The sequence below is a fragment of the Nasonia vitripennis genome, chromosome 5 (assembly GCF_009193385.2).
Source record: "Nasonia vitripennis strain AsymCx chromosome 5, Nvit_psr_1.1, whole genome shotgun sequence".
NCBI lineage: Eukaryota > Metazoa > Arthropoda > Insecta > Hymenoptera > Pteromalidae > Nasonia > Nasonia vitripennis.
This window is the reverse complement of record NC_045761.1, coordinates 11,712,497-11,740,188: the sequence shown is the minus strand read 5'-3', so window position 1 is coordinate 11,740,188 and position 27,692 is coordinate 11,712,497. Positions and strand designations below refer to the sequence as shown.

General features: G+C 37.9%; 5 protein-coding genes and 1 non-coding gene across 9 annotated transcripts; 4 read left to right on the top strand and 2 right to left on the bottom strand.

The window, feature by feature from the left end:
* Positions 1 to 69: 69 nt before the first annotated feature.
* On the bottom strand, positions 70 to 2,877 carry LOC100124230 (glycosyltransferase 25 family member). Its single transcript, XM_001608091.5, has 10 exons — positions 2,519 to 2,877; positions 2,216 to 2,444; positions 1,797 to 2,139; positions 1,599 to 1,724; positions 1,327 to 1,516; positions 1,177 to 1,251; positions 1,042 to 1,099; positions 847 to 974; positions 563 to 766; positions 70 to 463 (listed from the first exon to the last, which is right to left on the bottom strand). The coding sequence occupies exons 1-10, from the start codon at positions 2,701 to 2,703 to the stop codon at positions 298 to 300; spliced, it is 1,704 nt and encodes a 567-aa protein (XP_001608141.2). The 5' UTR covers positions 2,704 to 2,877; the 3' UTR covers positions 70 to 297.
* LOC100124229 (DNA primase small subunit) lies at positions 2,761 to 6,786 on the top strand. 2 transcript variants are annotated; one of them, XM_016989171.3, is made up of 7 exons: positions 2,761 to 2,867; positions 5,025 to 5,137; positions 5,218 to 5,368; positions 5,442 to 5,617; positions 5,683 to 5,878; positions 5,958 to 6,165; positions 6,246 to 6,786. In XM_016989171.3, the coding sequence occupies exons 2-7, from the start codon at positions 5,044 to 5,046 to the stop codon at positions 6,633 to 6,635; spliced, it is 1,215 nt and encodes a 404-aa protein (XP_016844660.1). In that variant the 5' UTR covers positions 2,761 to 2,867; positions 5,025 to 5,043; the 3' UTR covers positions 6,636 to 6,786. The 2 variants fall into 2 exon arrangements, with proteins under 2 accessions (XP_016844660.1, XP_031788362.1); XM_031932502.1 differs by lacking the exons at positions 2,761 to 2,867; positions 5,683 to 5,878 and having other exon boundaries at positions 5,009 to 5,137; positions 6,008 to 6,165.
* Positions 6,787 to 6,869: 83 nt separating this feature from the next.
* On the top strand, positions 6,870 to 7,973 carry LOC100116059 (V-type proton ATPase subunit e 2). Its single transcript, XM_001608241.5, has 4 exons — positions 6,870 to 7,098; positions 7,198 to 7,245; positions 7,319 to 7,406; positions 7,630 to 7,973. The coding sequence occupies exons 1-4, from the start codon at positions 7,001 to 7,003 to the stop codon at positions 7,660 to 7,662; spliced, it is 267 nt and encodes an 88-aa protein (XP_001608291.1). The 5' UTR covers positions 6,870 to 7,000; the 3' UTR covers positions 7,663 to 7,973.
* A 237-nt stretch (positions 7,974 to 8,210) lies between these two features.
* On the top strand, positions 8,211 to 12,099 carry LOC100124228 (E3 ubiquitin-protein ligase RMND5A). 2 transcript variants are annotated; one of them, XM_001608240.6, is made up of 7 exons: positions 8,211 to 8,446; positions 8,818 to 9,101; positions 9,196 to 9,333; positions 9,411 to 9,709; positions 9,792 to 9,894; positions 9,976 to 10,130; positions 10,208 to 12,099. In XM_001608240.6, the coding sequence occupies exons 1-7, from the start codon at positions 8,311 to 8,313 to the stop codon at positions 10,269 to 10,271; spliced, it is 1,179 nt and encodes a 392-aa protein (XP_001608290.1). In that variant the 5' UTR covers positions 8,211 to 8,310; the 3' UTR covers positions 10,272 to 12,099. The 2 variants fall into 2 exon arrangements, with proteins under 2 accessions (XP_001608290.1, XP_003424602.1); XM_003424554.5 differs by having other exon boundaries at positions 10,190 to 11,521.
* Positions 10,387 to 24,287, bottom strand: LOC100124227 (synaptic vesicular amine transporter). 2 transcript variants are annotated; one of them, XM_001608089.6, is made up of 12 exons: positions 24,104 to 24,272; positions 20,341 to 20,484; positions 17,994 to 18,194; positions 17,735 to 17,891; positions 17,521 to 17,663; positions 17,269 to 17,451; positions 17,076 to 17,177; positions 16,818 to 16,992; positions 16,695 to 16,746; positions 16,421 to 16,604; positions 16,200 to 16,333; positions 10,387 to 16,122 (listed from the first exon to the last, which is right to left on the bottom strand). In XM_001608089.6, exons 2-12 carry the CDS (start codon positions 20,453 to 20,455, stop codon positions 16,051 to 16,053), a joined length of 1,518 nt encoding a protein of 505 aa, XP_001608139.2. In that variant the 5' UTR covers positions 20,456 to 20,484; positions 24,104 to 24,272; the 3' UTR covers positions 10,387 to 16,050. The 2 variants fall into 2 exon arrangements, with proteins under 2 accessions (XP_001608139.2, XP_016844656.1); XM_016989167.3 differs by lacking the exon at positions 20,341 to 20,484 and having other exon boundaries at positions 14,726 to 16,122; positions 24,104 to 24,287.
* On the top strand, positions 18,400 to 18,471 carry TRNAA-CGC. The gene has a single exon. It is a non-coding gene; the product is annotated as a tRNA-Ala (tRNA).
* Positions 24,288 to 27,692: the final 3,405 nt, after the last annotated feature.

Genomic DNA, 27,692 nt, shown 5'->3' with positions numbered 1-27,692 from the left:
GGATACTGCGCCGCTTACGTACAGCTTATATGTATAAAGATGTAATTTAAGGAAATTTGCCCTTCGACGTTTTGTTTTATTGTAGTAACATGATTTATTTTATTTGTAAATATACAAAAATACTCGTATAAAATTCAAGCAGAAATCATTTCAGTCACATTAAATTATGGCAGCATTTTTACATCTTTGGCATTATGAATTCTAGAGAGCTTATGCATTATTTATATTTATGTATATGGCGCTATTTTACTTTATTTGTACTGTACAACATCGCCTCCTGCTTATCAAACGGATTATTCAAAGCTCATCTTTACTTGGCATTTCTTCCGCCGGCAGTAATACCGAATTTTCAGTATCACTTATGTATCCACTATCGCCAGTATAGTGAGTAGGAAATAATACGAGTGGCTCTGCTGAAAGAGCAATCAAGTCTCTACCGTTAAAATACTCCTTCCAGTCTTCTCTGGAAACAAAAAATAATAATAAAAATAAAAAACTGTTTTAATCCAAGTGCAGAAAAACCAAGTATTTATGGAGCACTTATTTATAATTTGTACTTTACCTGGGGTGTTTGTCATACATAATGGGCAAATATTCATCCACTGGAATTAAGCTCTCAAGTGGTTTAGCATCTATTAACTTTTTAGCACCTTTAGCTGATAACATGTAGCCAACGGTCCAATAACTGTACCCAGCGTGAACCAAATACCGTGATCCTTCCACCCAACTTTCTGTGTCTCTTTGCATTTGTTTCCTGCCAAGGTATCTACATTTGTGAAACAAAAAATTATCGGAAATAATTCGTGTACTTGACAAAAACAGTGATTTAATTGAAAATATTCTTACACTAGATCCCAATCTTTTTTAAACCGTTCAAGTTCATTTAAAATGAGCTTAATTTTTTGCCTAAAGTATGGCTCAAATTTTACATCATCTTCCAAAATCAAAGAAATCTTGTCCCCATCTTCCACAATCTGTAAATTCAATATATTAGTTTTTTTAGAACATAACATGGCAAGAATCAACTTGTACAAAACTTACCCTGTTCCATACAATGTAATGGCTTAAAAAGCAGCCTACTTCTCCCATTGTCATTGGTCTATTTTAAAAAGTAATAAATAATGTGACAAATGTATACACTTAATCAATTAATGATTCAATGCAAATGCAATTTACCTTTTGTGGTAAGGATCTTTGTAACCAGGCATCATTTTTATATTCCAAGATTCCAAAAGACTTTCATTTAGAACCCTACAAAACAATATTATGTAAAGCTTTGGACTAGGCTTGTGTCAATTTTAAATTGTAGTTGATTTATATGCTTACCTGCCGTCGACAGCATCTATAATCTCAACTTGTATACCAAGTTCATTTAAACAGGACATCATTCTACGACGTCGTTCAGGTCTCCTGAGTAGGTTGATCATGTATACATTACTAAAATCCATACGATCTTTTTCTGGATAATTGACAAAAGGTTTCATAGACTCAGTTAATTCGATGTATTCTTGATCACCTATCATTAAATGAGAAAAGCATACAGGTTTTATTAATTGGTAAAAGACAAATTCGTATTTTTATGTTATCAAATATTATACCTGCAGCTAGTATTTCAAGCTTTACATTGACAAGTTGTTGATAATCATGATCAAAGCTATCATCACTTTGCAATGGAACCATAATGAAACCATACTTCTGGTCATTGCAAACATTTAATGAAATATCTGTGATGAGAAAAGATTGAAATCAGTATCTTTAAAATAAAACTTTGAGCAGGCAATGATAATAATCAATACCTGAATATTTTGCACTCAGGGCAAAAGTAATAATATCATCAATTGGTCCATTGTAATTATTTATATTCTTGAAGTTATACGTTAAATAGTCACTATTCTTTCTTCGAAGATCAATTAATACTGCACTATGTACCATTGGTACTGGAAAACATCCACTTACTTTATTGTTTAATATTGATTCATAATCATCTGTTCTTTTATAGTAAAAATCATCTGACATTCCTGCCCAAAAATTACTGTACATTCCATCAGATTTTAAAAGTGGTGCAACAACTGTTTCATTTTTTCTTATCAGTGAATCTAGTGTTTTGGGATTGGTCAAAAAAACATCAGCATCTAGCATCTAAAAAATTAACAAATAAATTAATATATGATGAGAAAAATATTTTCTAAAATAAAATAGTTACAATTATTCATACAAAAATAAAATCCGCCCATATTCTTCTGGCATAGTTAAGTACTTCCTCTCTCAATTTGATTATGTGTTCGAATCTTTTGGAAGACCAGTCAGCAATACCTTTCTCATCGTCATGTCCATGGGACTCTTCATCCAATGTTGCATTTACCATAAAATAATTATCTTTCTGCACAGTCAACCACTTTTTCAGTACTTCAATAGTATTATCTACATTGTTGTCGCTGTATATCCTAAAAAAAAAATCAACGATACGTTGTAACTCTTGTTTAAAATGGTAATTCAAAGAAAAAATCTAGTCAATCACCATAAAGCTATTCTATCTTTGGGGTAGTCCAATTTTTCCAAGTAACTCAACGTATATGGCAATGTGTGAGCTTTATTTCTGGCCAAAATTCCTACCAAAATATTTGGCTTTTTGAATGTTTCCTCGGAGTTGATAATTTTTAAAACACACAGTAATAGTACGAGAACACAGTAATAGTAATTCATTTCAATGACCAGTTTAAATCTTATTCGCTGCACAAATTGTATACCGCGTTAATAAACATTTAATATCAACGCAAGAGAAGGTTAGAACACGAGTTATCATAAGCGTTTTTTGGTCCAAGTCCGACTCCGGCCTCAGCGCGCATCATCAGCTTCACATATGATAAGTAAGTATATGTATAGGATGCATGCAGTTCATGCGCGCCATCGTCAGTATTATAGACAACGAATATAGACTTCCTATAGAAGAACGGTTCTGGGTTAAAATGGGGGGACGAAAGCTTGGGTAACAGGCCGTTAGTTCTGTTACCCAACCGCTCGGCGGCGCCACCTATGAGTTTCCTACAGCTTGGCGCGCATATGAGCACGCACAAGCAGACGATTCATCATTCATGCAGTATATTATGTAAAATATACTTTTTAACAATAATGAAAGTAAATAAATGACAAGAAAATGAATAATGAGTGTGTAAGGAGGTTTTACAAAAGTATTGGTTGCGACAACCATATTTTTCTGACTAGGAAAAAACCGCGAAAACGCAGCTCCTGTCAGTTTCCCGCTCGATCCTGCTGTGTAAACAGCGCGAAGAGAGCTTTACCGCAGTCTCTGTGTTTGTTGGTCATTGTAGTCGACAGTTTACAGATTTTTTTTGCAACAAATAGCGATAAATAATAGTAGTGAATAGGGAAGTACATCGTTCTAGTTTCGTGAGATTTTTTTGGATAGGTTTATCGTGTTTAGCGAAGAAGATTTCGTGGTCAGCATGTCGCCTCCACGTGCACTTTGTGTCTACACCGATTGTGGAACATCGAAGGCAAAAAATCCTGATTTGACCTTTCACAGATTTCCCAGTGATGAGATACGGTAAATCTGTTTATCACGAGTGTTATTAGAGTAAATAAATGTGAAAATTCAGTAATCAGAGGTTATAATAACGTCCGAAATTCATGAAAATCTTTATACATTAGTAAAAGTTTCAGATGTAGATAAATTAAAGGAAAATTGCAGAAATAAACAAATAATTTGATGATTATCAAGGTAAAAAGTCTATACAAAACATTTTTAACGAGAAATTTGGTTTTTTTGTACCAAAAATAGTGATGGTTTTGGATTTCAATTTTGCATTTATTGGTTTTTGGTTTTGATGAGCAAGTGATATTTTATTTAGATATAATTTATTCCTTCCTAGGAAGCCTTGTAATAGTGATTTTTTGAGTTTGTCTAAAAACGTGTGGGAAGTGTGTTTTGATGCATTCTGAGTCGAGAAATGGTCTTTTTGGAAAATGTCCGTACGGATGCGTGTGTGTGTCCGTTTTTACCTTTTGTCTACTCGTTTTTTTTTATAGTGATTTTTCAGTTTTGTGATTTGAGTTTTTTACGATAAAGTCATTGAAAAAGTTAAGAAAAGTAAATTGCTTAATATGTACCTGAAAGAAAATAAAATTACCTATCTTTTTACCGCGGAAAATTTTTATTATCATTCGTCGTTTTTTTATTATACACCATTTAGTTTTACGTTAAGTATGATGCATGTGACGATGACTTGTAACAATATTTTGTTTTTTTATCAGTAGTTAATACTCGTTTGTCTTTTCACGTTTTACTGAATTATTTATTGTATTTTTATCATAATAATCATTTATAATTTCTAATCATTAAACAATTGCACAGTCGGCTCGTTTTAATTAATCTTGATCTTTGCAAATATTGAGCAACATTGTATATTTATAATCTTATTCTACAACTGGGCATACACAAAGTTGTACGTGCAATTGTTTATTGATACAAATATCTATATGTTCATGTATTCTCTTATTATATTAATACTTTTTGAAAAATATTCAAGTACAAACAAAAATTATTGTATGCCCCATACAACCCTTTTGTATATTTAAACTAAATAAATTTCACTACTATTTTTCAACTTTAGTAGTAATTTTACAATTTTTGTTGGCGAATGTTTTAATAAAATGGGGTTATTTTTACTGAATACGAATAATCTAATTTAATTTAAGATAATAATATTAACTTGTGCAAAGTATAGATGCTTACATATTTAGTAAATTTAATGTTAATTTTATAACATTCATGTAGCAAGGAGATTGACATTCGGCTGACTTGACGACTGCAAGCTTAAAATTTGAATGGCGCCGTGAGAGTGAGAGAGACAGCACGATAGAAATTGATGGCTGCCGCCATCTCGCGGAGCGTACCGAACTATCGCTTTCCGTCCCCTCGCCGCTATACGAACCGTTCTTCTATATGAAGTCTATATTCGTTGTTATAGAGTATAATATATATGTATAGGGGTCTTGTCTTGCAGTGTATATATGTAAACAACGATGAATGCGGCACATTTAGAGGATGTTCTTCCTATTTATTTTTCTCGATTATTTCCGTTTGAAGATTTATATGAATGGTTAAAATACGGTGAAGGTATATATATATACATGATTTTACTAACTAAAAAATATAGTAAATTATAAGTATTTAAAATGCAAGTTTCGAAATTCTAGCAAATACGTTTGCATGCCGGGAATTCGTATTCAACTTCGAAGGAGATAGATATTTAAGATATCAAGCATACAGTAGCCTGAATGATTTAAAAAATGATGTTAAAAGAAAAAAGCCTTATAAAATAGATATTGGTGCTGTTTACAATAATCCGTAAGTATCACAATTTTTCTTTGTTTATTTACTTGTTGTTTTGTATTTGTTGCAAATTTATTATTTTATGCAGACCATCAAACTACATGAGAGAAGCAGAGTTTTATCCAGTTCAAAAAGAATTAATATTTGACTTGGACTTGACAGATTATGATGAAATCAGAACTTGCTGTTCTGGTACAAATGTTTGTTCTAAGTGCTGGAAGTTCATGATAATAGCGATCAAAATTTTGGATACAAGTCTTAGAGGTATTATAATGATGATTTTAACATTGTTTATTTATTTATTTTTAAATTGAAATCAATTCCTTTAGAGGATTTTGGTTTTGATCATATCTTGTGGACATTCTCTGGTAGAAGAGGTATACATTGCTGGGTTTGTGACAAAAGTGCTCGCTTTTTAAAAAAATATGGTAGGCTTGCTGTAGCTAATTATCTGCAACTAGTGACAGGCGGAGAATATAAAAAGAAAAAAGTAGAAATTAATAATGCTATTCATCATTCTGTGCAGTAAGTAAAATAATTATGGTAATTTTTTATACTAAATCATCAAGATATTGCTTAAATCATCAGAATAATTTGATTGCAGAAGAGCTCTAAAAATTATTGAACCATTATTTGTTAAAATTTGTGTAATAGAACAAAACATGCTGGGTACACAAGAGGGAATAGACAAGTTTTTGGGAATTATCGATGAAGCATTACGGACAGATGTACAGCACCTGCTTGATAAGTACCAAACAAGTGCTTCCAGATGGCAAGCATTTGTGGAATATTTCAGAAATCAAATTGAATCGGTTGGTATTTTGTTGAAAAATATGTTGAAATAGTATATAAGAATTAGTTATTTAAATTTTTATGTTATAACCACTTTTAGAAAGTAGATATGTGGTCTAAGACTCCATTTCTTATTGAGGAAATCATGATTCAATATGCATATCCAAGATTAGACATAAATGTGTCTTTAGGCATAAGTCACTTGCTGAAATCACCTTTTAGTGTTCACCCCAGAACTGGAAAAATTGGTATAATTTTAGACCCCAAAACTATTGAACACTTTGATCCATGTGAAGTTCCAACTGTCACGCAACTATTTAAAGAAATTGATGTTTATGATTCAACATCTGTTAAACAGGACATTGCAGTTCAGAATAATCAAGAAAAAATTACAGACATAATGAAAACCAGTTTAAACACATCATTGAAATTGTTTCGTGTATTTTTGAGCGATTTAAAAAAGTCGCAATCTATGAGTAACGACACCTGAGGCCAACTATATGCGTTCAAAGATTTATTAATATTTCATTTATCTAGGACTTGAAAGGGCACAAAGACCTGTAATATTTAAATGTGATAAAACGTACTTGTTATCGAAACGTTAAATTTGTTTACCAATAAACAAATGCATTTGTACTCGTTATCATTATTTTGAATATCCCGCCTCTCCCAGTATAACGGGATTGTTCGATATCACGAAATCTCGAACATCAAGCTGCGCCTACATATCGACATTTTTCTCTGGTCTCGTGTGCGCATGTTCATCATGTGACAGAAAGCAGACACCCTCCGTGCATCTCTTGCAGGACTCGGAAAGTTAAAGATTAGTTAAGAAAATTTCTTAATTAAACAACCATGGGGGCTTCCTGGGCGCCAGTTCTCTTCTTTACGGTTGTCTGGGGTGCAGTCGGCATTGTCCTGCCGTTTTTCGTGCCAAAGGGACCGAATAAGGGGTAAGCTTATCGATAAATATCGTTCAGTTAACCACTTTTGATTGTTTCATGATATCGAACAAGTATATTATTAATTCTTTTCTTTTTTTATGTACACAGAATCTTGCAAGTTATTCTAATGCTCACAGCATTTACTTGCTGGTTGTTGTAAGTATACATTTTCTAGTTATGATCCACAGTGAATTAGAAATAATATTATATGCTCGTTGTTCTTGTTTAGCTGGTTGTGCTGTTATATGGCTCAAATGAATCCACTGATAGGTCCAGCTTTAAAGAATACCACAGTATTGTTGATGGCTAGAGAATGGGTAAATACAAATCTGTTATTTTTACAATATATTGAAGTCTAAAAAGTCTAATATGTTTGAGACGCAGAGAGAAAACTTGAAGCATATCTACAATTTTCCTTCGTTTTCAAGCATAAGTAGACAAAAATTCGGTCTTTTGCCAATATGACATAGCTATTTACAAAAAAAAAAATATGTTACAAGAAAATGACCATTAACGTTTTTTTACTTTTCGATTTTGCAGCAAGACTACAACCCATTTTTACCAAAACCATAAGTGTGAAGATGATTGTGTACATATAAATATCAGCAATGTATTATTAATTTTACAAGATATGATTGCTACTCTTTCGTTCAAGACATGTTGTATAGGTATTAATTATTACTGTTTTACTATAAGTAAAATATTTGATCGTCATATTTTGATTTGTCATCATCTATGAAAATGTAATGTAAACTATTATTAAAACCAAACCTTATACAAATTGTTACAATGTATCTAGAAAAGAAGATGATTTATTGCATTCCTAACGTAATATTATTGTGTCCTATATTGGAAAATAAATAAATATGCTATTTTATATTTTATTTATTTAATAAAATTATTGTAAAAATATCTGTACTTGTAAGTTTAACAATCATAAACAAAAAAGACTTTTCCGTATATTTGTCATAGCATAAGCATTTGTACATTAACTATGTAGTACCACATTATCGATTCAAAAAAACTTATTCACGTTGAAAAATATTAATTGCATTTTTTACAAAGCCATTCATAATAGCGATTTGTATTTGCAGCGATTTTTCTGATTTAGTATAGAAACTTATACGCTTGAAAACAATTTCAATCTGGCAACACTGGCTGCCGTTGACGTCAGCTGGTAATCGTGACGCGACATATCATCATCAGTTAGGAATAACAATAATGGAGGCTTGTAATGCCGTAGAACGCGAAGTTGACAAAGTTTTATTGAAATTTGGCGCAATAGGTGATCATGCGGACACAACACTACGCGATCTTGTTAATCACATCGAGTCCCTTAAAAAGGAATTGGAGGAAGGTACGAAAAGTCCTCGTTTAATCGAGAAACGCACATATCAAAACAATAGCCCAGCAAGACCTTCAAACCATTGTCATGTATCTTTCTATTTCTGGCTTATCGGGCATGTTATTGCATTCATTCGGCTATAAACTATGGTTTTCTATCATACTAAATATTGAGAAGTAGAAATCGAATGTATTTCACGATTAGGTTATAATTCTTGTAATTGATATCCCATGCATATAAAAAATGCAGCGATTCTCTTTGTTGACATTCTTTTTCTTTTGAATATTCGTGATAATTTAAGCTACAGATGATTATAAGGCTTCAAAAGATGCATATTTGCAAGCTATTTTGTTTTGATATTAATAATTGTGATGTAAATTTAGCACCGCCAGACCATGAACTGACACCAGAGCAAGTCCAAATTCTAAAACAAGCAATGACCAAAGCAAGGGATACGGTACAAAGATTAGCTACAGACCATCGTGAACTACATAGTACAGTTTCCAAAGTAGGTAAAGCAATCGACAGGAACTTCATAGCTGACTTTGCGAGTACAAGTAGAGAAGATGTCTTCGCAGGCACTGAAAAAACACATCTCCTTAATCAGGTCATTTGCCAACATTTTTATCGCCAAGGAATGTTGGACATAGCTGACGAGTTGGCAGCGGTAATTATTTTTTATTTTAAATAGGAGTTTACATGTATGTTTTTAACTGCCAATAGTTGCAACATTACAAAATATATAATTTTTAACACCGTAGGAAGCTGGAATTAAGACTGATGAAGGAAGAAAAGAACCTTTCACGGAACTAAATTATATACTTGATTGTTTAAAACAAAAAAATTTAGAACCAGCGTTGGACTGGGCAACAAAGCACAGAGATGCGCTTATTGCACAAGTAGGTTTTTTTCAACGTTGTGCTAATTTTATATCAACTGAAGCATTTTAATAATGGTATTGATTTTAATATTTTAGAATTCTTCCCTGGAATTTAAATTACATAGGTTACAGTTTATAAGATTGGTTCAACAAGGACCAAGTAAACAAAGCGAAGCTATTGCATATGCTCGTAAATATTTAACCCAATTTGTTAATCGTCATGAGAAAGAAGTACAGTCACTCATGGGAACATTATTATATTTACCTAATGGAATTCAATCATCTCCATATAGCCATTTATTAGATCCAAATTTATGGCTTGATATTCATGATGTTTTCACCAAGGAAGCTTGTACACTACTAGGTTTAAGTGTTGATAGTCCTCTATCTGTTTGGTATGTGCAAGAAACCGAAATAATTGCAATATTCATAAAATAAGATGATCAATAAATTTACGTTATTTGTATTTTGGTTCAGTATAAATGCTGGAATCACGGCGCTTCCTGCTCTTCTTAATATAAAGCAAGTTATGCAGCAACGGCAGGTTGCAGGCATTTGGAGTGGAAAGGATGAACTTCCTGTAAGAATTACTATAATTTAAACAAATTTTAAGACATGTTTGATTGTTTTACATATTTTTTTTTTTTTGCTTATGTCAAAGATCGAGATAGATCTGGGAAAACAAGGACGTTATCATTCAGTGTTTGCTTGTCCAATATTGAGGCAACAAAGTACAGAAAATAATCCACCAATGAAGTTAGTGTGTGGTCATGTTATCTCACGAGATGCCCTCAATAAATTAACCAATGCCAATAAGTATGTCGTTCAATAAGAGTTGACAATAAGTACTATGATAGCTAAAGCACTTTTTAAAGGAACCAATTTGTTTCCAGATTAAAATGCCCATACTGCCCAGTGGATCAGAACCCAGAAGATGCCAGGCTTATTTACTTCTAGTTTGCTGTGATAACCGAGGAAGATGTATTTGTATGATACCTTAAAAGTATATTATCCTCCATGACTAGTACTAAATTTTAAAAATGGTGCAATTTTGCAGTCTTGTTTTATCAAGTTTTTTTTTCTGTCTATATCTATTTTCGCAAGGTTAAAATCTCTTTAAGATCGTTAACTTAAAAATTTTGTCCTATTTTTCAAATATATTTCCTCTACAGGGAAAACTTAAATTTTACTTTAATAATAATAGAGCAAACAAAATTGTTTATTAATACGATTCAGCCTTAAAAACAGGTAGTAGTTGCTAGAATTATAAAATTTATCATATGACTTATAAGACTTTTCAATAAAGATGTCTGAGAGGAAAATAGCAGGTACGGAGTATCCTATGAATGTATAATGATATAGTGAAATAGCAATTTTGTACTAAATAAGTGCGTTTTACTGATAAAATGAGATATAACCATGCGTGTTTGTACATAAATATTAACGCACGAAATTAAATTACTGATTCCTACTAAACAGTGTTGAACGTCAATGTGGACTCAACTTCAAATGAAATTGATAATTATGTAGTGAAGCATGATATTAATTATTGCCTTGGAACAATGTTATGGTTAAATTGCTTAACTCAGGTTCCAAATCTGCTGTCACTCTTATGCTTGTATGCTATTTGCAGCAACAATTATAATTATATAATTCAAATATTTATTTCCATTAAAGACAGTTGTAGAAATAACTGATAACTTAACGAAACAGTTAAATACTACAATGTAAGTAATATATAATTGTAATTATAGATATAGATAGTCATTAGAGCATTAACAGAGTTTGAAAAAAAGAAGTTGTTTTATATATTGATGAGACATTAAATAATAAATGTTATACTTCTACAAACAAATTTATTACATTAGTTATTATTTGCAAACAAATGTTTTTATATTATTTCATGTGTACACAACAAATAGGCAGTGACACAAGTTTATACTTTTTTATATGCATATGTATGTATAACCTAATGCAAAAACATAATATTATAATATTTGGGGGACAACGTATTTAAAAAATATAAGCAAAGCTTTAAGTTATTCTAAGAAGATAACATACATATAGTTGTTACTATTTAAGTAAGCTAAGTTGTCACTAATCATTGATAATAAATAAGAAAAATTATTCATTGATCAAAGTCTCAAACTTACTGTTTTAATACTTGAAAAAAAAAAAAAAAACGTGAAAAATAAAAAAAAATGTTGCCAAAATTGCCAAGTATCATGGAGTTAATGAGAAATGACAAATCAAGTACGCACTAGTGTAAAGATTTTAATATATGTCAGGATTCATAATAAATACCACATGTATAAACTGTAGGTATTACATGTTTATTCATGAATTTGCTTAAATTAAAATAAAAAATACAACAGTGTGGCACTTAATTTGAATTTGAATTTATTTTTTCAGAACATTTTTTGTATACACACATTAATTCCTCACTACAGATACATTAATTAATTGAAGTTCTTGTATGGTAAGCTGACCGAATATTATTTTTATGTAAAGATTGGTTTTAAGTTTTCTCAAGCGTTTACAATTTCTAATTTGTCATTAACTATTACTATCCTCTTAACTTGGATTATTATTAAACTAAAACATACAAGAACCCATCAATGAAATAGCTTAAAACCAAACCAATGGATGATGTAATTTTTTCTTACAAAACTTCAAGCAGTAATTAATTCAAAATTTACATTGTTGACGTTGTATGCATTATAAGCACTTATTATATTTAGCATACAAAAGTGTACTTGGCAATAAAGAAAGCGTAAAAGCAATACACGCTCATATAAGACTTTACATGATTTTATTATAGTCAATTTTCTTTGAAACGCACCTATGGTTTCATTATCATTGTTTACGTAGTGTGTTCAATCGGACCCATATACCAGCTGATACTAAGATGTATAATACGATACAATGTCTTAATAGTGAATTTTTGTACATAATAATTATATGGTCATCGAAAAATTAACTCAATAATGACAAAAATATTCTACAGTAATGATACTCAAGATCATTCATTAATAATTTATCAACATTTTCCATTTTTTTTGACATTATTCCACCGGTGCACAAATTGTTTTTCAGAAACTTGTTTTAATTTACATTAATTTAACATAATTTGTTCCTATTAGGAATCAGGATTCTTTTGTTAACTTAGCATAGATACGTTTTGCACTGTATTTATTTCTATACATATGAAACGCGAAAAATCTTATTATCGAAACCCAAAAGTGGCTTCACGGCGGCTTTTGTTTTTTATATTTTATCAATATATGCGAATAATTATTTATTATTTTTTTTTCATACAATACATTGGTAAGCCTTGTTTGTTTAAAGGTAACCGGGGATTTCTGCGATTCATTGCTTATTGTCTGTTCACAAAAGCAGCCCTCATCGAGTCACTAATTTCTTTCAAATCATATTACATCGATTATACAGATTTGAAATAAAACATTATAGTAAAACATGCGCAATACACTAGTGGAACATTACATTGGAAAAGAATTCCCTCTGATTCATTACTGTGCAAGTACAGATCGCTTTAAACATACAAATTCTGAATAAAAGTAAAGCTTATCAATTATCGTACATTCTCATTCGTTTTAATTTGCAGGAACACAGATACAGAAGTTTTTATGATGTTCCATTTATTTTACTGTCAACTTAGGAAAAGATAAATTTTAGCTGATCATGAAACAAACATCAGCGCGAGTAAGTGTTTATTTTACGCTACTTTTTAATTATTCAGCAGTGGTAATGGATTTGTTAAAATAATATTGAAAAATACTAAGATTTCGTTGTATACCGGTTTTGGTGATTTATATATGCTGCACAAAGTTCCAGCAGCTTCACGTTTGAATTTCCATCTGTTTGATTGCATTGGCAATTCGATTTATCAAGCATCTCAATAGTCTCCTTGAGTCAATTTGAATTATAGTTACGGATATTTTATATATTGTATAGATTACGTAATATACTACTAATGGCAAAAATTTAACTTTGGATGATAACGAAAAATTCTCAACAATTTTACATAAAATGTGGGTCAAGTGTGTCTTTGCTAATTAAACGAAAATAAGTTCAGAGTGCTTCAATTCTGCCTTTATCATTACGGTTATTATCATTCTTATTATATTCAAGTCTGAAATATTGCTATATTTACAAATTCACTATAGTGCATTCTATTGTCATATTATTTAAAGATTTATCATTATTCTTTTTTTTTGCAATATTATAAGTATTTACTTTTCCATACTGTAATATAGTTTGTCGTTTAAATCTGTAATGTTTTCATAGATGGATCTCGAAGTATGCTGCATAGTTCGTACAATGCGCAAATTGTATTCACACGCGGTTCCATTCGGCAAATTTGCGGTGATCGAATTGACTCACTTTTCGTTCCGGGAGTAGGTGCGATAATGAACGCTCCTATTTTTTCGTTGAATTTGCAGTGAAAACCTGTTGCGTTAACCTCTTAATATTTTACTATTGGCTCGAAATGCGTAATTATAATGTAATTCAAAATTATTTGTTTTAATTCTTTGGATCACTATCGAATTCAGCCAATTAAAGCAAAACAAGTACATTTTATAGATTTTTATATTATTATATGCAGCCCTTCATTAATCACACGTTCTATTAACTATAATTTATACTCATACAGTTAATTTTACATTCAATTATATAACTATACGTGTATAGCTACAGTAGCTTAGGATCTCAATAATTGTACAACAAACTATTCCCGTTTCAAACATCGAGACACATTTCTACTGATAGGCATAAATACACGACAGAATTATTTATTCTAACATACATATGCATTTTCAAGATTTTTTTTCATTTTTTTTTCTCATTGCAATTATTATATTTCTCATTATACCGTGCATTAAGTTAACTCTTAATACTATTAGACGATATATATTAATATATATATATATATTTATTTATATAATAGGTATATAGTATTTCACAATATAACTTTGCGTATTGCTTCTAATAAGTTTCATGTATTATATAATAGCAGTGTATTTTTCCAGTTTTCTACTTTTCATATAAAAATACCAGTATATCAATAAATTAGAAGTTAAACTTTAATTAAAAGTAATTAACGTTCTAGTTTTCCGCTGCAAATCCTCTATTAAGTTTCTCATGATCACCGTAAATTTGTAGTATGTTCCGCAATATTAATTATAATTAGTTCTCGTCCAAGTTTTTACAATTTAAAGCATATATATTATAGTGCTTTGAGAAACATCTGACCGCAACTATCCGAAATTTTTTCCGTAGAATACATATATATTTTAAGTAGATTAACATATAGACACTAACATTAACAGCGACACTCAATTTCGTGAATTTGATGCGATCAGAAGTTTTCGAATGTTTTTTCTTTTACAAATAGTTCACATCCGGTTGATAGTAGAGAGGCCGTTACGTTTCAATTTTACTTTACTTCATAAAGTCAAATACTAAATGCCAAAAGTGAGAACCCTTTCATGCGTTCCCGATCGCTTTAGATGCTCGGTTTCCCTGCAGCCATTCAGGGAATCCAAATCGGGCGGTTCTCTTATATACAAAAATTTTGAATTTTTCTTCAAAAGACTGGCTCTCTTGTAAAATTGTCTTAGCCGTGCGATTCTTTTATTATATATTTTCTTGTACTCAGATCTAGAACCTTTGATTCTGAAGCTTTTTTTTACTTTATACTTTCTTTCCTCGTTAATATAATTGATTTTTTCTAAAAACCTCTGTCATCCACTTTATTTTTTGTGGTTCTGGAATAAATTTTCTATTAAATGGTACACGTAGCTCACAACATGCATCATGTGTATACATGTGCTTCTTGCTTCTATAGTAAAATCTGTTGAACGCACTCTATAATTAAGTCATTTATAATTCGTAACTTTTTGTAATGTTAATATTTCGATTAAACTTGTGACAATTAGAGTATTTTGTATTTTTCAATTGAGATTATATTTTACACTTTTATGTTTTTACTTCGTTTAATTTTTAAAATATCGCAAATTCAAAGTACAGCATCGTGCATATCTCATGAATGATTAATAACCGTGTACTATGATATTCTTGATAAAATATTATATTCATAAAATAAAAAACTTTAAAGAAATGTATTACCTATACATGATATGAAGTGTCTGAAAACTTTAAGGATGCTTTATTCCTTTAAAATTCAATCTCGGTAACTACCAATTTACTGATAATAGTATACAACCAATATTTAATTTAATCTTCACACACAAAGCGCTTACTTCTTTATACTTTTGGCATAACCAACCCTTTCTATGGATTTCCTTTCGTACGCTTGAACAGCTGGTGAATATTTTTATAATATTATATACATAATCTACTATGTCGTTCGCAACGATTTTCAATAACAAAACTTAATTATTTAACTACCTATAATATTGTATTTCAGGGCGTCCTATATATTTTCTTGAATTATTGCAGCTATTATTGCAGGAACTTGTTCTAATTAACGTATATAAAATCATAATTAACAATATTTTGAGACATTCCTAAAATTGTTGCAAATAAAGAGACATTCTCTATAATTTACTTGGACTAAAGTTTTGGTGTTAATCTTTGATAATATTATAGCCAAATTAGTAATGATGTAATTAGCGTTTCCAGTAAATAATATTAACGGCGTCAGACACCCTGATGAAAATCATTTAAGCACTTAAAAAATATTTGCAGACGTCTACTGATCCTCTTCCTCGTTTTCGTAAGTCACGTAACGTACTGATGGAGACTTCTCGCCCACGATCAACGACTGTAATTTCGTACAGTACACATTTAACGATTTACAAAAGATCACAGTTAAATTCATAAATTGAAATAGATCATTACCTTCTTCTCTTCCTTTGTGGGAGGATTTTTCAAAAAATACATGAACGGCGCGTAACAGAAGTTCAAAATAGCGATTCCAAAAAGCATCCATTCAAAACCAATAGTGTTCACCAAGGTTCCACTTAACGCAGGTCCTGAAAATTCGTTCATAACGGACAATGTAAGATTTAACGATCGATTCATTGTTTTTTTTTTTTCTAGTATTACGAAACCATATTTACCGATAGCAAACCCAAGGCAAAAGGCTACGTCACCGATCGCGTAAACGCTTCCGTAAACCGCGCTGTGCCTTATATCGACGAGATAACCGAGCTCAGGCATCATCGAGCTGTCAACCATGCCGATGGCGAATCCTAAACCAGCGTTCGGTAAGATCAGATGATTGATGCTCTTTGCCAATGGTATCTGAAAGCAAACGTTGTTGTTGTTGTTGTTTTTTACTCTTTCAGCGATGAATCGGCGAATTGTACGTTAGAAAAATTAGATAATACTCACAGCCATCAAACAAAAACCAATGACGACAAGGCCGATACACGCTGCCAACCACCTATAGAATCGATCGATTTAAGATGCGCGCGCCACGAAAAAGTGCTGCAAAAATTAAAAAAATCGACATACCTTCCCATTCTGTGTCCCAGGGGTCCGAAAAGATTCGTGCCGATGAGGTAGCTAATGCTTGCCGGTAGGAATGTCGCCCCTTGCTTCCACCTGCTCGCGCTCATAGTGTCCATCATCCAAAGTGGTAGACTTGGTTCCAGCATAGCTATACCCATGTTTCCGAAACTGATCGCGCCTTCGTGCACGCAAGCAGTCAGTAATATATTGTTACTCAAGATATTCAAAGACTTTCGAGATATAACGTAAGACGAAAATTACCTGCTGCGAGTAATATGTATGGATCGGTAACGAGCGATTTTAAACTCGGCGGTTCGGCTTCCGTGTACACGACCGACGGTTGAAGCATGAGCAACTGCAGCACTGAAATCGACAATGCCAAATTTAGTGGTTGGCTTTTGCTATACGAAACTAAGTATTACAGAATGATGGAAAACTGTCTCCCGATACTAACATCCGTCACCAAGAGCAAGAGCTGAGAGTATGAGGAAAGGCGCCGATTTTCCCACGAACTCGTACATAAGACCGCCAAAAGGTGGTCCAATGAGCACGCCGAGCGCCAACCCACCGAGGGCTATACCCATGGCGTTTCCTCGTTCCTTGTCATCTTGGTAACGTTCGGCTAACATACCCATACCTAAATAGATCGTTATATTAAAGCATAGCCGTGTGGCATCGTTTTATTTAGATTTAGATTTCGGTGTACCAGAAACGCTGGAGCAGGAAGAGCCGATGCCTTGAAGAGCCCGAGCCAAGAAAAGGATCCCATAGCTCCTACCAAAGGCGAAAATCAACGTGGACAAGAACATAATGATGAATCCGGTAAACATAGGAATGCTGTATCCGATTCTGAAAAACAATTATCAAGTTCGACATTGCGGAGTATACTATATATATCAATAAGTAAGGTCGAAGTATACTTGTGAGTTAAGGGTCCGACCACGGGATTGGCCAACAACTGAACAAAAGCCTTGGAAGCGAACATCATGCCAACGGCAACGGTCTCCTCCGTCAGATCTTTGTGCCTCTGCTTGTTCTCCAGGATTTCAGCTGCCGTTTGATTTATCGTTGTCGTTTCTTCATTTTACACACGTTAAAAGAAAAATTTATACTTTGCAGATTATCGAGTTGAGACGCGATATAGAAGAAATCGTATGGAAATAACGAATCTGCACTGACCGATCGAGGTAGCGGACGTGGATAGAATGAATTCCAGGGGTGAATTGTTGGAACCGTTCGTAGGACAGGAGCAGCCCGATGTCGTTGGCGCGACCGTTGTCGTGGTCAGCTTAGGTGGATGGTGCTCTGCACCTTCGAGGCGCTCGCTCAAAGTTGCATTCGGATGCTTCATGTCGTAGAGGAACTCTGGGATGATCGGCACTGGAACGCATAAGGTTTGGATTTTACGCGTTTGATTCGTTGAATTGTGCTATAAGCATATTATATTTTTGAATTGCATTGAAAAATTAAGATAACACAAAAAGTTTGCTATTTTGCATAGCTCATACAAGCATATATTGCCGTATATCAAGTTGTCGGCACATTGTCAGCCTTTGAAGTGGCCTAACGTCGAGACGCTGATATCGGGGGTGTAACTCAGTGGTAGAGTGTCTGCTTCGCATGCTGAAAGTCCTGGGTTCAAATCCCAGCTCCTCCAATAATTTTTTTTTTCAAATTTTTTACCGCTCGCGCATCTCAAAACGTAAATCGCGTCGTTATTATTTATAACATTCGCGCGTTGCATGAATATTTTATCAACTACAAAATCAATCAACAAACATAGATATTCGCTACATAATCGCAAGTGTGAGCTGCCAGTAGACGAATAGAAGCTAGTTCACCATCGACTCGATATCAAATGTACCTACGCCATACAATTAACAATGGAAATGCGCCGCACAAAGGCAATTGATCCGCTCAAAGCCAGCTCGTTCATTCGCGCGGGGAAGTGTGAGTACTTTCGCGGGATGAGGTCCGCGGCGATCGAGGGTCGCGTAGTAGGCGTTATACGCATCAGTGCTGTACAACGCGTATAGAGTAGAGCTGGGCGCAAGGGCCATTCGCCAGCTCCATAAATGCATGACCACTTATCTGGATTGGCGTACGGCGTGACATACTGCGGGGCTCCATACGTTTCCCGCTCTCTCCCGTGCGTGCGCCGCGCGTAGCTCCTCCTGAATTAAACATCTTTTCTCGCCGCGCAAGCTCGCAAGCTCCGCGCGCCAGCTGAAAAGTTAAAAGCTGGAAAAACGGAGGCGGCGAGAGGGGGACGATCATTTTCTCTCAGCTCTCTCTCTCTCTCTCTCCCCAGCTCGTTTCTTCGAGAAGTGCCTTTCCTGGTTTCTTCCTCGTGTACAGCGGACTCGGCAAATCTCTCTCTCTCTCTCTCTGACGTCGTTCTCGCTGCAAGCTCTTCTGGCCTTTTCATCGTGTGACAATTTTAATATCTTTCGTACATATTGTTTTTCGCATATGGTATAGCGGCGCCGAGACAATCGTGTATAGTAGCCTATATGTAATCGGTCGACGCGAATCCTCGATACACCCTTTTCGCTCTTCCTCTACTTCCACTCTTCTTCTCCTTCTTCTTCGCAGTCTTCCTTTCCCGCCGGAGTAGAGAGCGGCTGATGCAGCCGTGCGGTATTACGTTGACTTATATTATATGTCGTAATATGATTGCCAATTTCATCGCATCAGCGCTGGGGTATTAAGCGCCGCCTGATTCAATTTTTCCGCTCTCTCCCTTCGATTTCGAAATCACGGTACATCGCGCGAGGAGAATGAAAAAAAGTCGTTTCATTTTCATACACCCGTCCTAAAAATCCCCCACCCAAGGTTGGATCGCTTTTTCTCTATTTCGGCCCTGCATGCGCGCGTAATTCCCATCTCGAAAATATAAGAAAGAAAGTGAAGAAGGCAAAATTAACTCGGCCAAGTAGAGAAAGCGAAACAAAGCCGCGAGTCTCGAGTGCGCGCACGGCGTTTCTCTGTGGCATAAAGCGGCGACGAACGATTTTCCGCACTCGCTTATATTCGTGCTTCGGCGAGTGTGAACAAGCTGGGCGTCAGATAGAGGCGCCCGCGCAGCAGTCTGTGAACGCTATGATGGAATAGAGTCCATTTTCTCCGCCTTCGATTACTTTTTATATTATACCCATATATATCGCGATTAGTCATTTACTGCGCGACTTTTCGCGTATACTTATATGACGGGACGCTTTGAATGTGTAAGTGAGAAGAATGGAAGCACTCTCGAGAGCGAGGCTTTTAATTATCGCTCGTCGTTTCTTTGCTTTCGAGCTTTTTTCTCCGGATTATTCGCGCGAGCTATATACAGACTCTCCTTCTCCCCTTTCGCGGAAAACCGCTGCTGCGCTGGATTTACATTATAGTCCTTAAATTGCGCGCTCTTCTATCCCTCCCGATGTCTCTCGACTCTATTATCTTTTCTCTCTTCCAAAGCTCCCGTACTTCTATCACGCGTTAATCACAAGTATGAAATGTTACAGATTTATACGATACTCACCGACAGTAGTGAGCAGCATGTTGTCCAGGAGCAGAGCCACGGCGACGATCACCAGGACGAGGCTCCGCGACTCGCGGCAGCGCTGCAGCCAGCCTCTGAATTCTCCCCCGGCCATCCTGTCCGCGGCTTCGATGTTGAGTTTCTCTATACGATATAACACAATTCTTATAACTTTTTCCCGCCCTTTGTGCGCAGCTCGATCATTGCTATTCTCGGTGCCACGCGATGCAATTAGCCGCATCAATTACGGGCTCTTAAAGCATGCGCAGACCCTATACTCTGCGAAAAGCTCATTTACACTTTTGCCCTCGCTCTCGGCGAGTTGGAGAGTCTTTGTAGGAACTCGACTCTGTTGAGCTTTTATCGCGCCTGTTATATACTCTACTTTTTACTCGAGACGATTTTTTCGCGTTATTCCTCGCACGAATCGGCATTATATATGTAGTGAAGAAAAAATGGAAGGCCGCTCGGTGTATAACGGCGAACAAAAAAGCGAGGAAAAGATAAGTAGTACTTAGAGGAGTGTGGGGGGGGGGGGGGTAGGGGTAGGCAATCAGCATTTCCTAAGAGCTTCCCCCGCAGCTTCTTCTCTCTTTTTCTATTTCGTACCTCTTCTCCGCTCCGACTCCCCCGCTAACGCTTGTCTATCTCTTTCTCAATCTCCCGCAGTGCTGTGTGTGTGTGTGTGTGTGTGCATTATTCCTTGAAAGGTTCTATTCTCTCGCGCGCCACTTATAAAGCCGCCGATGCTTGGCTTTCAGCGACTCGACGTTCAATCTGCTCGCTGCGCGTTCACGGCTTTTTTTTCCGACTCCGCGCGCGCTAGCTGTAATTACCGCTGAAAGAATGACCGAGAGGCCGTTTGTTTGCTCCCTGGTACGTCTGTGCTTGCAGTAGTGTGTACAGGGATTTCCTTCGCGTGAGTCGGATCTTTTTGATACAGTTTCGATGTCGCGAGTACAAGATTTTTCTATTAGCCGTCAGCCTCGACTCTCGTGATACGCGCATACACGCGAGCACGAGTGCATACGAGCCACTTGGCGCTAATGAGACGCGCGGATGAATCGGCGAATATCGCGCGGTGTACACGCCGAGAGAGATCACTTTATCAAACCGCTTGTCCCGAGCGTCAATCGCACAAGCCACTTCACTATACGTACCGGCCAGAGCCGCACGTCACTCTTGCGCGTACGTACTCGCGATATTTCGTGCCCCGCGGGTCTGTACTCTGTTTTTCAACGCGTTCGTTTGTTGTTTTTTTCTACGTCTGCATACGTATACGCACATCGTTGCGTGCGTGTGACGACTTTCAGGATATAATTTTCGAGAATAATAATAGGGCGGGGCCACGTCGCGAATCGAATTTTCGCGCGCAGGCACATTGTGCAGACGCGTATAATGGAGAGCTGTACAAGACACTGCAGTCTCGGTACACCGGGCGACTCTTAATCGAACTTGAACTATATAGCCTGCGCGACAAGAGGAGAGAAGGAGTTTCGAGTTCGTTAAGGGGCAATTAGCTCTCTCTCTCTCTCTCTCTGTCCTCCCGGCTGAATAGCCTAATCAGATGTTGCCTTAACTCGTGTACACGCGCTTCTATAGTTGCAATAAGACGTCAATTCGATGGTATAGAGCATGAGGAAAAGTACCCTATACGTATCGCAAGGGACAGGAACTAAACGAAGCAATTAGCTATGGTCGCGAAAGATTCTCACCTCCCCTCCGTCTTGTATCCAGCGAATCGAGTTATCCGCCGAATTAACGACTAAGTTCGTTATCACAGCTTCTCTCTTCTTTCAAAAGATGCGAGAAAAAGCTCCTCCGTCACATGTAGATAGATACTCGCGCGGAGAAGCAGCGCGAGACGCGCTTAAAGAGCAAACTGTTGCGCTTCGAGCTTCAACAAGTAGTCTCGAGAATCTATATATCCTCACGTTCTCCGCAAGCGCCCAAATTATACGTATACTCCGCTACGATGATCCGTCCGAAATTCCTACACGGAGTACAGGTATATAGAATTTAAATATAGGGGAGAACCGAGAAGCGGTCACTCGGAGCTTGCCGAACAGGCAAAGGATGCAAAGGCCTACACAGTGGCTGGTATATATAGCGTATATATCGCTACTCACTTTGTGTCGCTCGCTCGCGCGATATTACGGCGCTAAGCGAATTACTACGGGACGAAAATTGCATTAGCCGCCGGAGAAAACGGCTCGCCGCTCCAGCTGCACACCAGCTGCGCGCAGAGATTGGCACTTTGATATCTATCTACTCGCGCTATGGCGCGACACTGCCAAAAGTCATATACACGTACACATACATATACATATATATATGTATATATATATATATATATATACACACACACACACACGTATAGGCGCTACTCGCTTTGTAATACTCATTTTCACGCAGTGCAGCCTCGCTCGCTTTTAAATCATTTACGCGGGCTAATTGACGCGCGGCGGCTGATTTTTTCTCCATATGTTCGAGCTTGCGAGCGACGCGCGACGAGCTTTTACACTAGACTCTTTTTTATTCGCGTGTAAGCGAATTGTTGCGAAAATCTGATTATACCCGCGCTGCTGTAGATAGAGTTTCGTATAAGAGAGCTGTGTGCGCACCTTTCGCAAGGTGGTAACCGATAATGGTGATAAAGCGCGAGGGTCTTATCTAGATGATTTATTAAAGAAGAAACAATGTAGTTCGCGCCGTTTATAACGATACACGCAGAGCCGAATAAGCTTTTCTCCAGACAGTAGTTTGTTTGAAACGTATAACACCGTCCGGTGGATTTCCTCCGCATGTAAATGCCGCCGAAATAAAGTCGTATCCCTTATCCTCCCAACTGCAGCGTGTGCTACTCCCTCCGTAAGCTTTATTTCGGTATCCGCGCCTTATACGCGCAAATTCGATTCCGACGTCTCGAATATGTCCCCTGATTGCTCGCGCGCGTGTAGTCTCTTATACGTAAATTACGTTACTTCTTATATGCTGGTATGAATATATTTACTCGATTTACACCGAGTCGTAGATCCGATGAATGAAAGCTCGGATTCGTCTGATGCGCGCCGGGGATCGAGTGGGCTCGCTATATACTCCTCTCTGTCAATTATTGACTCCGAGATCGTTAATTATTATCGTCTAAAAATCGATCGGCTCTTCCGCAAGAAAGGAAAAGGCCGCGAACGATACTCTGCACCGATATATAACGTATACAGAGAGATGGATAGAGTCCGGCGATGATGTCCGCGCGCTCGCTGCGATGCTCATAACGACGTTAGCCTCGGCAATTACAGGGCGCACTCTGCGCTAGACGCCGGCAGCCAAAGTACCGAGAGATAGAGAGTGAGAAATGCAGATTGCTTTATAACTCGCTTACCGATCACTCTATTAACGCAGCCGACGAGAGAAGACTGCGCGCGATACGTATAGGGGCGTATTATGAATTAGGATCGCTTCTTGGCGGGAAATTTAAAGCTTGGAGTAGTCCGAGAGAGAGAGAGAGAGCGACGTGTCAGTAGCGCACAAAGGGACGATCAGAGCCGAGACACAATTTCCTCTGCGGGCTCTGGAGGTGACAAGCGCGGAAATGAGCGAACGAGTGCGCGTATCAGTTATATGGGGATGATTTTACAAAGCGCGTGTGTGTGGATCGTTGGCCGAACTATAATATCAATCGCAGAGATGTGTACTGATAAGATTAAACGGTAACGTACATTATGCTCCCACAGGTGAAGAAAACAATTAGAAGCATACTCACGAGATCGGTATAAGCCCACGACGATATCCCTCGCTCTTTCTCTCCCAGTGAGTCCGGAGATCGGCTAGTCCTCGCAGGACATCGGCAGCTCCTCGGCGATCGTTTCAGCTGGCTCTGCTCTCATGATGTCGGCCAGACCCGGACTGGCGCAGCGCGCCCGGCGCTCTGTGGGGATGCGAGGATCGCTCTTCCCGTCGACGGCACCTACTCTCTCTCTCTCTCTCTCTCTCTCTCTCTCTATCTCTCTCTCTTGTCGAGGGAGAGTTCGCTCGCAAAGCTTCTCTCGCACAACCCCAGCGGCGCATGCCCGACGCGAGAGATTCCATCCCGTGTATACCCCCGCCCACCAGGGTTCACGGTATTCGCGCGCAGCCGGAAGACCGGCCCTGCCCAGAGAGCTGTCTGTGTGCAACTTGTGGCGATCTCTCGCTGATCCGATGGACTATCTACCTACGAGTAATTTTATTTTTGGAGCGAGATGTGTGTATATATATATATATATATGCACAGCTGCAGAGGATCGTGGGCGTTTTTTAACGAATACCGCCGCTGCGAATCGACGCGCGCGTATATAAAGCGTTTGGTCCATATCAATGAAGCGTGTCCCGGCTTGCCAAGAATCCCCGGCTCGCCAAGAATTCTCGATATGAGTCGGCCGCGCTCTGGATGCCCGAGGCTTTATTAAAGCGCCGCCCCGTCTTCGCGCGCGGTTCAATTGACTCGCTTCTTCGTCGTCGTTGTCCTCGTCATCGGGTAGGACTATCGTATGCAATACAGCACGTAGCCTCGCGACCGCATTTTAGCTTTTCGCGATATTGCGCAATTCTCGCGCAAAAATCGCTCGCCGCATTTCACGGCATTTAGCGGCACAAAGCGCGCACTCGAGGTAATCTTTTATTGCCTTAAAGTGTAATTCAGACACGACGCGGCGCTAAAGGAGCTTACGTGCTTTTTTTCCTCTCCCTCTACCACTCGCTCGCTCTTCGCTCTCCTCCTTTCAGCCGCGAGAGGGAGAGAGCACTATATAAAACAATCCGATTATTACGTCGTGCTCCGCTTGCTGAAAAGCTCGCGCGTGTCCATACCGCGAGGATATGCGTGCATAGCAGTGCGCAATGCAAGCGGGGACAGCTATTTAGCTATAGGATGTAATGTATACAGTATAGCTCACCGGCGCAAATTCGCGGTCTGCCACCTGTGGAGTGCAGCTCGCTCAGAGGAGGAGGAGATCGCGGCACTTGTTGATTTCGCGCGAACCGCACCTACTGTATATAATACCGTGTTATATTGTCAGCAAAAACGTCGATTGCTAGAAGACGCTCCGCTATATCTGCGGAGGAGCTTCTACGGCGCAGGCCGATGGATATTTCATTAACTCGAGGACGCCTCTCGCGCGCAGCTTCAAGCTTTCTTCGAATTCAAGCTCAAGCGAGGAATAAGTATTATATATACACATAGACGAGGGTGCAGTAAGTAAGCAGTATTGTGAGCGAGAGAGAGAGAGAGAGCATCGTCGTCGCGCCCGTTATGAAGCCTGTCCGCGGCAGGCGCGAGATGCGATATCCTATACATAGATATCCCAGTAATTGCGGCTGGTTGCGATCAATTAAACCGAGGAGCGAGCTTATTTTATATATTTCCCGGTCTCGAGGAAAATTTCTCCCCTTTTCGGATACGAATGAATGACATTATGTCGGCGGACGCTAAAGTATGTCGACGGCGCGGCTCGAAAAATTTATCATCTTCGTGTAATCACGCACCCTCTCGGGTTTCTCGCAGGGACGAGCTCTTGCGTCGCACACACTAGGTCGGAAGCGCATTTCTATGGAGACGTATGTGTACAGTTGTATAACAATTGCTGGAAAAGGATAAGACAACAGGCAGAGATCAGGGCGATGACGATGCAGAATCGATCGCGCGCGCATATAACGGACAGATTCGCGATGTCGCCTGCGAGCGAGCAGTAGCTTGCGGCCCATAAAATGCCGTAATGAAATTCACGCCGGCTATAAATCAACCCCCGAACAATTTCCATTTGATTCGAACAGCAGACACACAATACGGTATAGTATTAGTTTTCAACTTGTCGCGCGCCGCGACTCACTGCCATTATAGTGTGTTTAGAAGAGACGTTTTCGAATCGAGCATGCGATACTACATGCGTTAACTGCCTCGACTTATCTTTATTTATAGCCATATATATATATATATATATATATATATATATATATAGTATTCCGAGGCGACAAGAAGAATTGGATGGAATCTCGAAATGAGCATCGCTCTCCGAGTGCTCTCTCTCTCTCTCTCTCTTTCGCGAGCTGCTCATGAAAAGCAATGAGCTTTTCCCCCCCACGTGCCAGCCGTTGTCCTGAACTATACACACACGCTCGCGCGATTCTTCTTTTATAGCGCGGCATCGCTCTTTATTTCACGCATCTCCACTAGCTGATCATAAATTACCCGATCCTCCTTCCTTGCGTCCATTTCCTCGCTTAATTTTCTCATTTGCCAGCCGCGTCTACAACTAACATTTTTTGCTCGAATAAATAAGAAAACTGCCGCGCAGATCACATATAGCGCTTATAGGAGATAGAAGAGGAGCTGTCCGCGCAGCTGTATATAAACGTGATTGTCGATAGCGAGGCCAATAGGACGTCGACGACGACGCGCCGCCTTGGATTACGCTTTTAACGAGTGGAGTAAGCAACTTCTTCAGGGGGGTGGGGGCACGTGGCTTCTTTCCTTTCGGCTAATACCTCCGGCGAGCGCAGCAGCTCTCTCTCTCTCTCTCTCTCTCTTTCTCTCTAGCATATCCCTGTGGAAATCAATGCGATATCGTAATTTTAATCGCCTTCTCGCGCGCTCTCTCTCTCTCTCTCTCTCTCTCTCGAGAAAATTCAAACTCATCGTTGCGGCTTAATTTTTCAATTACACCACGACGACGACGCGCTGCAGCGATCATTATTATTATTATTATAGCCCCTATTGCAGCCGAGCCCTTATGCTAGCGTCAGGGGCGATGATTTATACAGAGTCTGCCGGAAAAGAGAGAGAGAGAGAGAGAAGGGGAAGTAAAAGACATGCCGCGGCATAATCCAGGAGTTACAGGAAAAACCTTTTCTTTCGTCGTTTCGACGACGGACGGACTATCGCGTCGTAATAGCCGAGCGTCGGCTCTCGGTCTCGCGTCGCGCGCAGATCAACTTTGTCTCATAAGTCACTCTTTTATATGGGCCGCGACTAATAAATTATGGGCTTTTGGCGAGAGACTCGTCGGAAAGTCTCGCCGCGCGGATTCGACCTGGCTCTCTTCTCTGTACATAGTAAAAAATTATAGTTTGTGCTGTGGATTTTCTCACTGGTATGGATATTTTCGTCAGCTCTATAAGTAGTCTCGTCGATTTGCTACACGCGTACGTGTGCGATTGCGCATAAACGTCGCGGGAATGAAACGAAAATCAAACAAAGAAACTTCGATGCGCATAAACGCTCTCAATCATCCTATAGTCCGTGATTTTCCATGTCCGGTACTGCAGTTATATAGGAAACTTTGACCGGAGGTCGTTCGTATGCTGTGTACTTTTGT

Bases quoted from the DNA above. Each gene is read 5' to 3' on its own strand.
- LOC100116059 (XM_001608241.5), top strand. From the start codon at position 7,001: ATGGGGGCTTCCTGGGCGCCAGTTCTCTTCTTTACGGTTGTCTGGGGT. The intron at 7,099-7,197 runs GTAAGCTTATCG...TTATGTACACAG, and splicing joins CCAAAGGGACCGAATAAGGG to AATCTTGCAAGTTATTCTAA. The intron at 7,407-7,629 runs GTAAATACAAAT...TCGATTTTGCAG, and splicing joins TGTTGATGGCTAGAGAATGG to CAAGACTACAACCCATTTTT.
- LOC100124229 (XM_016989171.3), top strand. From the start codon at position 5,044: ATGAATGCGGCACATTTAGAGGATGTTCTTCCTATTTATTTTTCTCGA. The intron at 5,618-5,682 runs GTATTATAATGA...CAATTCCTTTAG, and splicing joins TTTGGATACAAGTCTTAGAG to AGGATTTTGGTTTTGATCAT. The intron at 5,879-5,957 runs GTAAGTAAAATA...ATTTGATTGCAG, and splicing joins GCTATTCATCATTCTGTGCA to AAGAGCTCTAAAAATTATTG.
- LOC100124227 (XM_001608089.6), bottom strand. From the start codon at position 20,455: ATGGCCGGGGGAGAATTCAGAGGCTGGCTGCAGCGCTGCCGCGAGTCG. The intron at 18,195-20,340 runs GTGAGTATCGTA...TATGCGTTCCAG, and splicing joins CATGCTGCTCACTACTGTCG to TGCCGATCATCCCAGAGTTC. The intron at 16,334-16,420 runs GTAAATATGGTT...ACGAATTTTCAG, and splicing joins TTGCCTTGGGTTTGCTATCG to GACCTGCGTTAAGTGGAACC.
- LOC100124228 (XM_003424554.5), top strand. From the start codon at position 8,311: ATGGAGGCTTGTAATGCCGTAGAACGCGAAGTTGACAAAGTTTTATTG. The intron at 8,447-8,817 runs GTACGAAAAGTC...ATGTAAATTTAG, and splicing joins TAAAAAGGAATTGGAGGAAG to CACCGCCAGACCATGAACTG. The intron at 10,131-10,189 runs GTATGTCGTTCA...CACTTTTTAAAG, and splicing joins AAATTAACCAATGCCAATAA to GAACCAATTTGTTTCCAGAT.
- LOC100124230 (XM_001608091.5), bottom strand. From the start codon at position 2,703: ATGAATTACTATTACTGTGTTCTCGTACTATTACTGTGTGTTTTAAAA. The intron at 2,445-2,518 runs GTGATTGACTAG...TTTTTTTTTTAG, and splicing joins AAAGATAGAATAGCTTTATG to GATATACAGCGACAACAATG. The intron at 464-562 runs GTAAAGTACAAA...TTTTGTTTCCAG, and splicing joins ATGTATGACAAACACCCCAG to AGAAGACTGGAAGGAGTATT.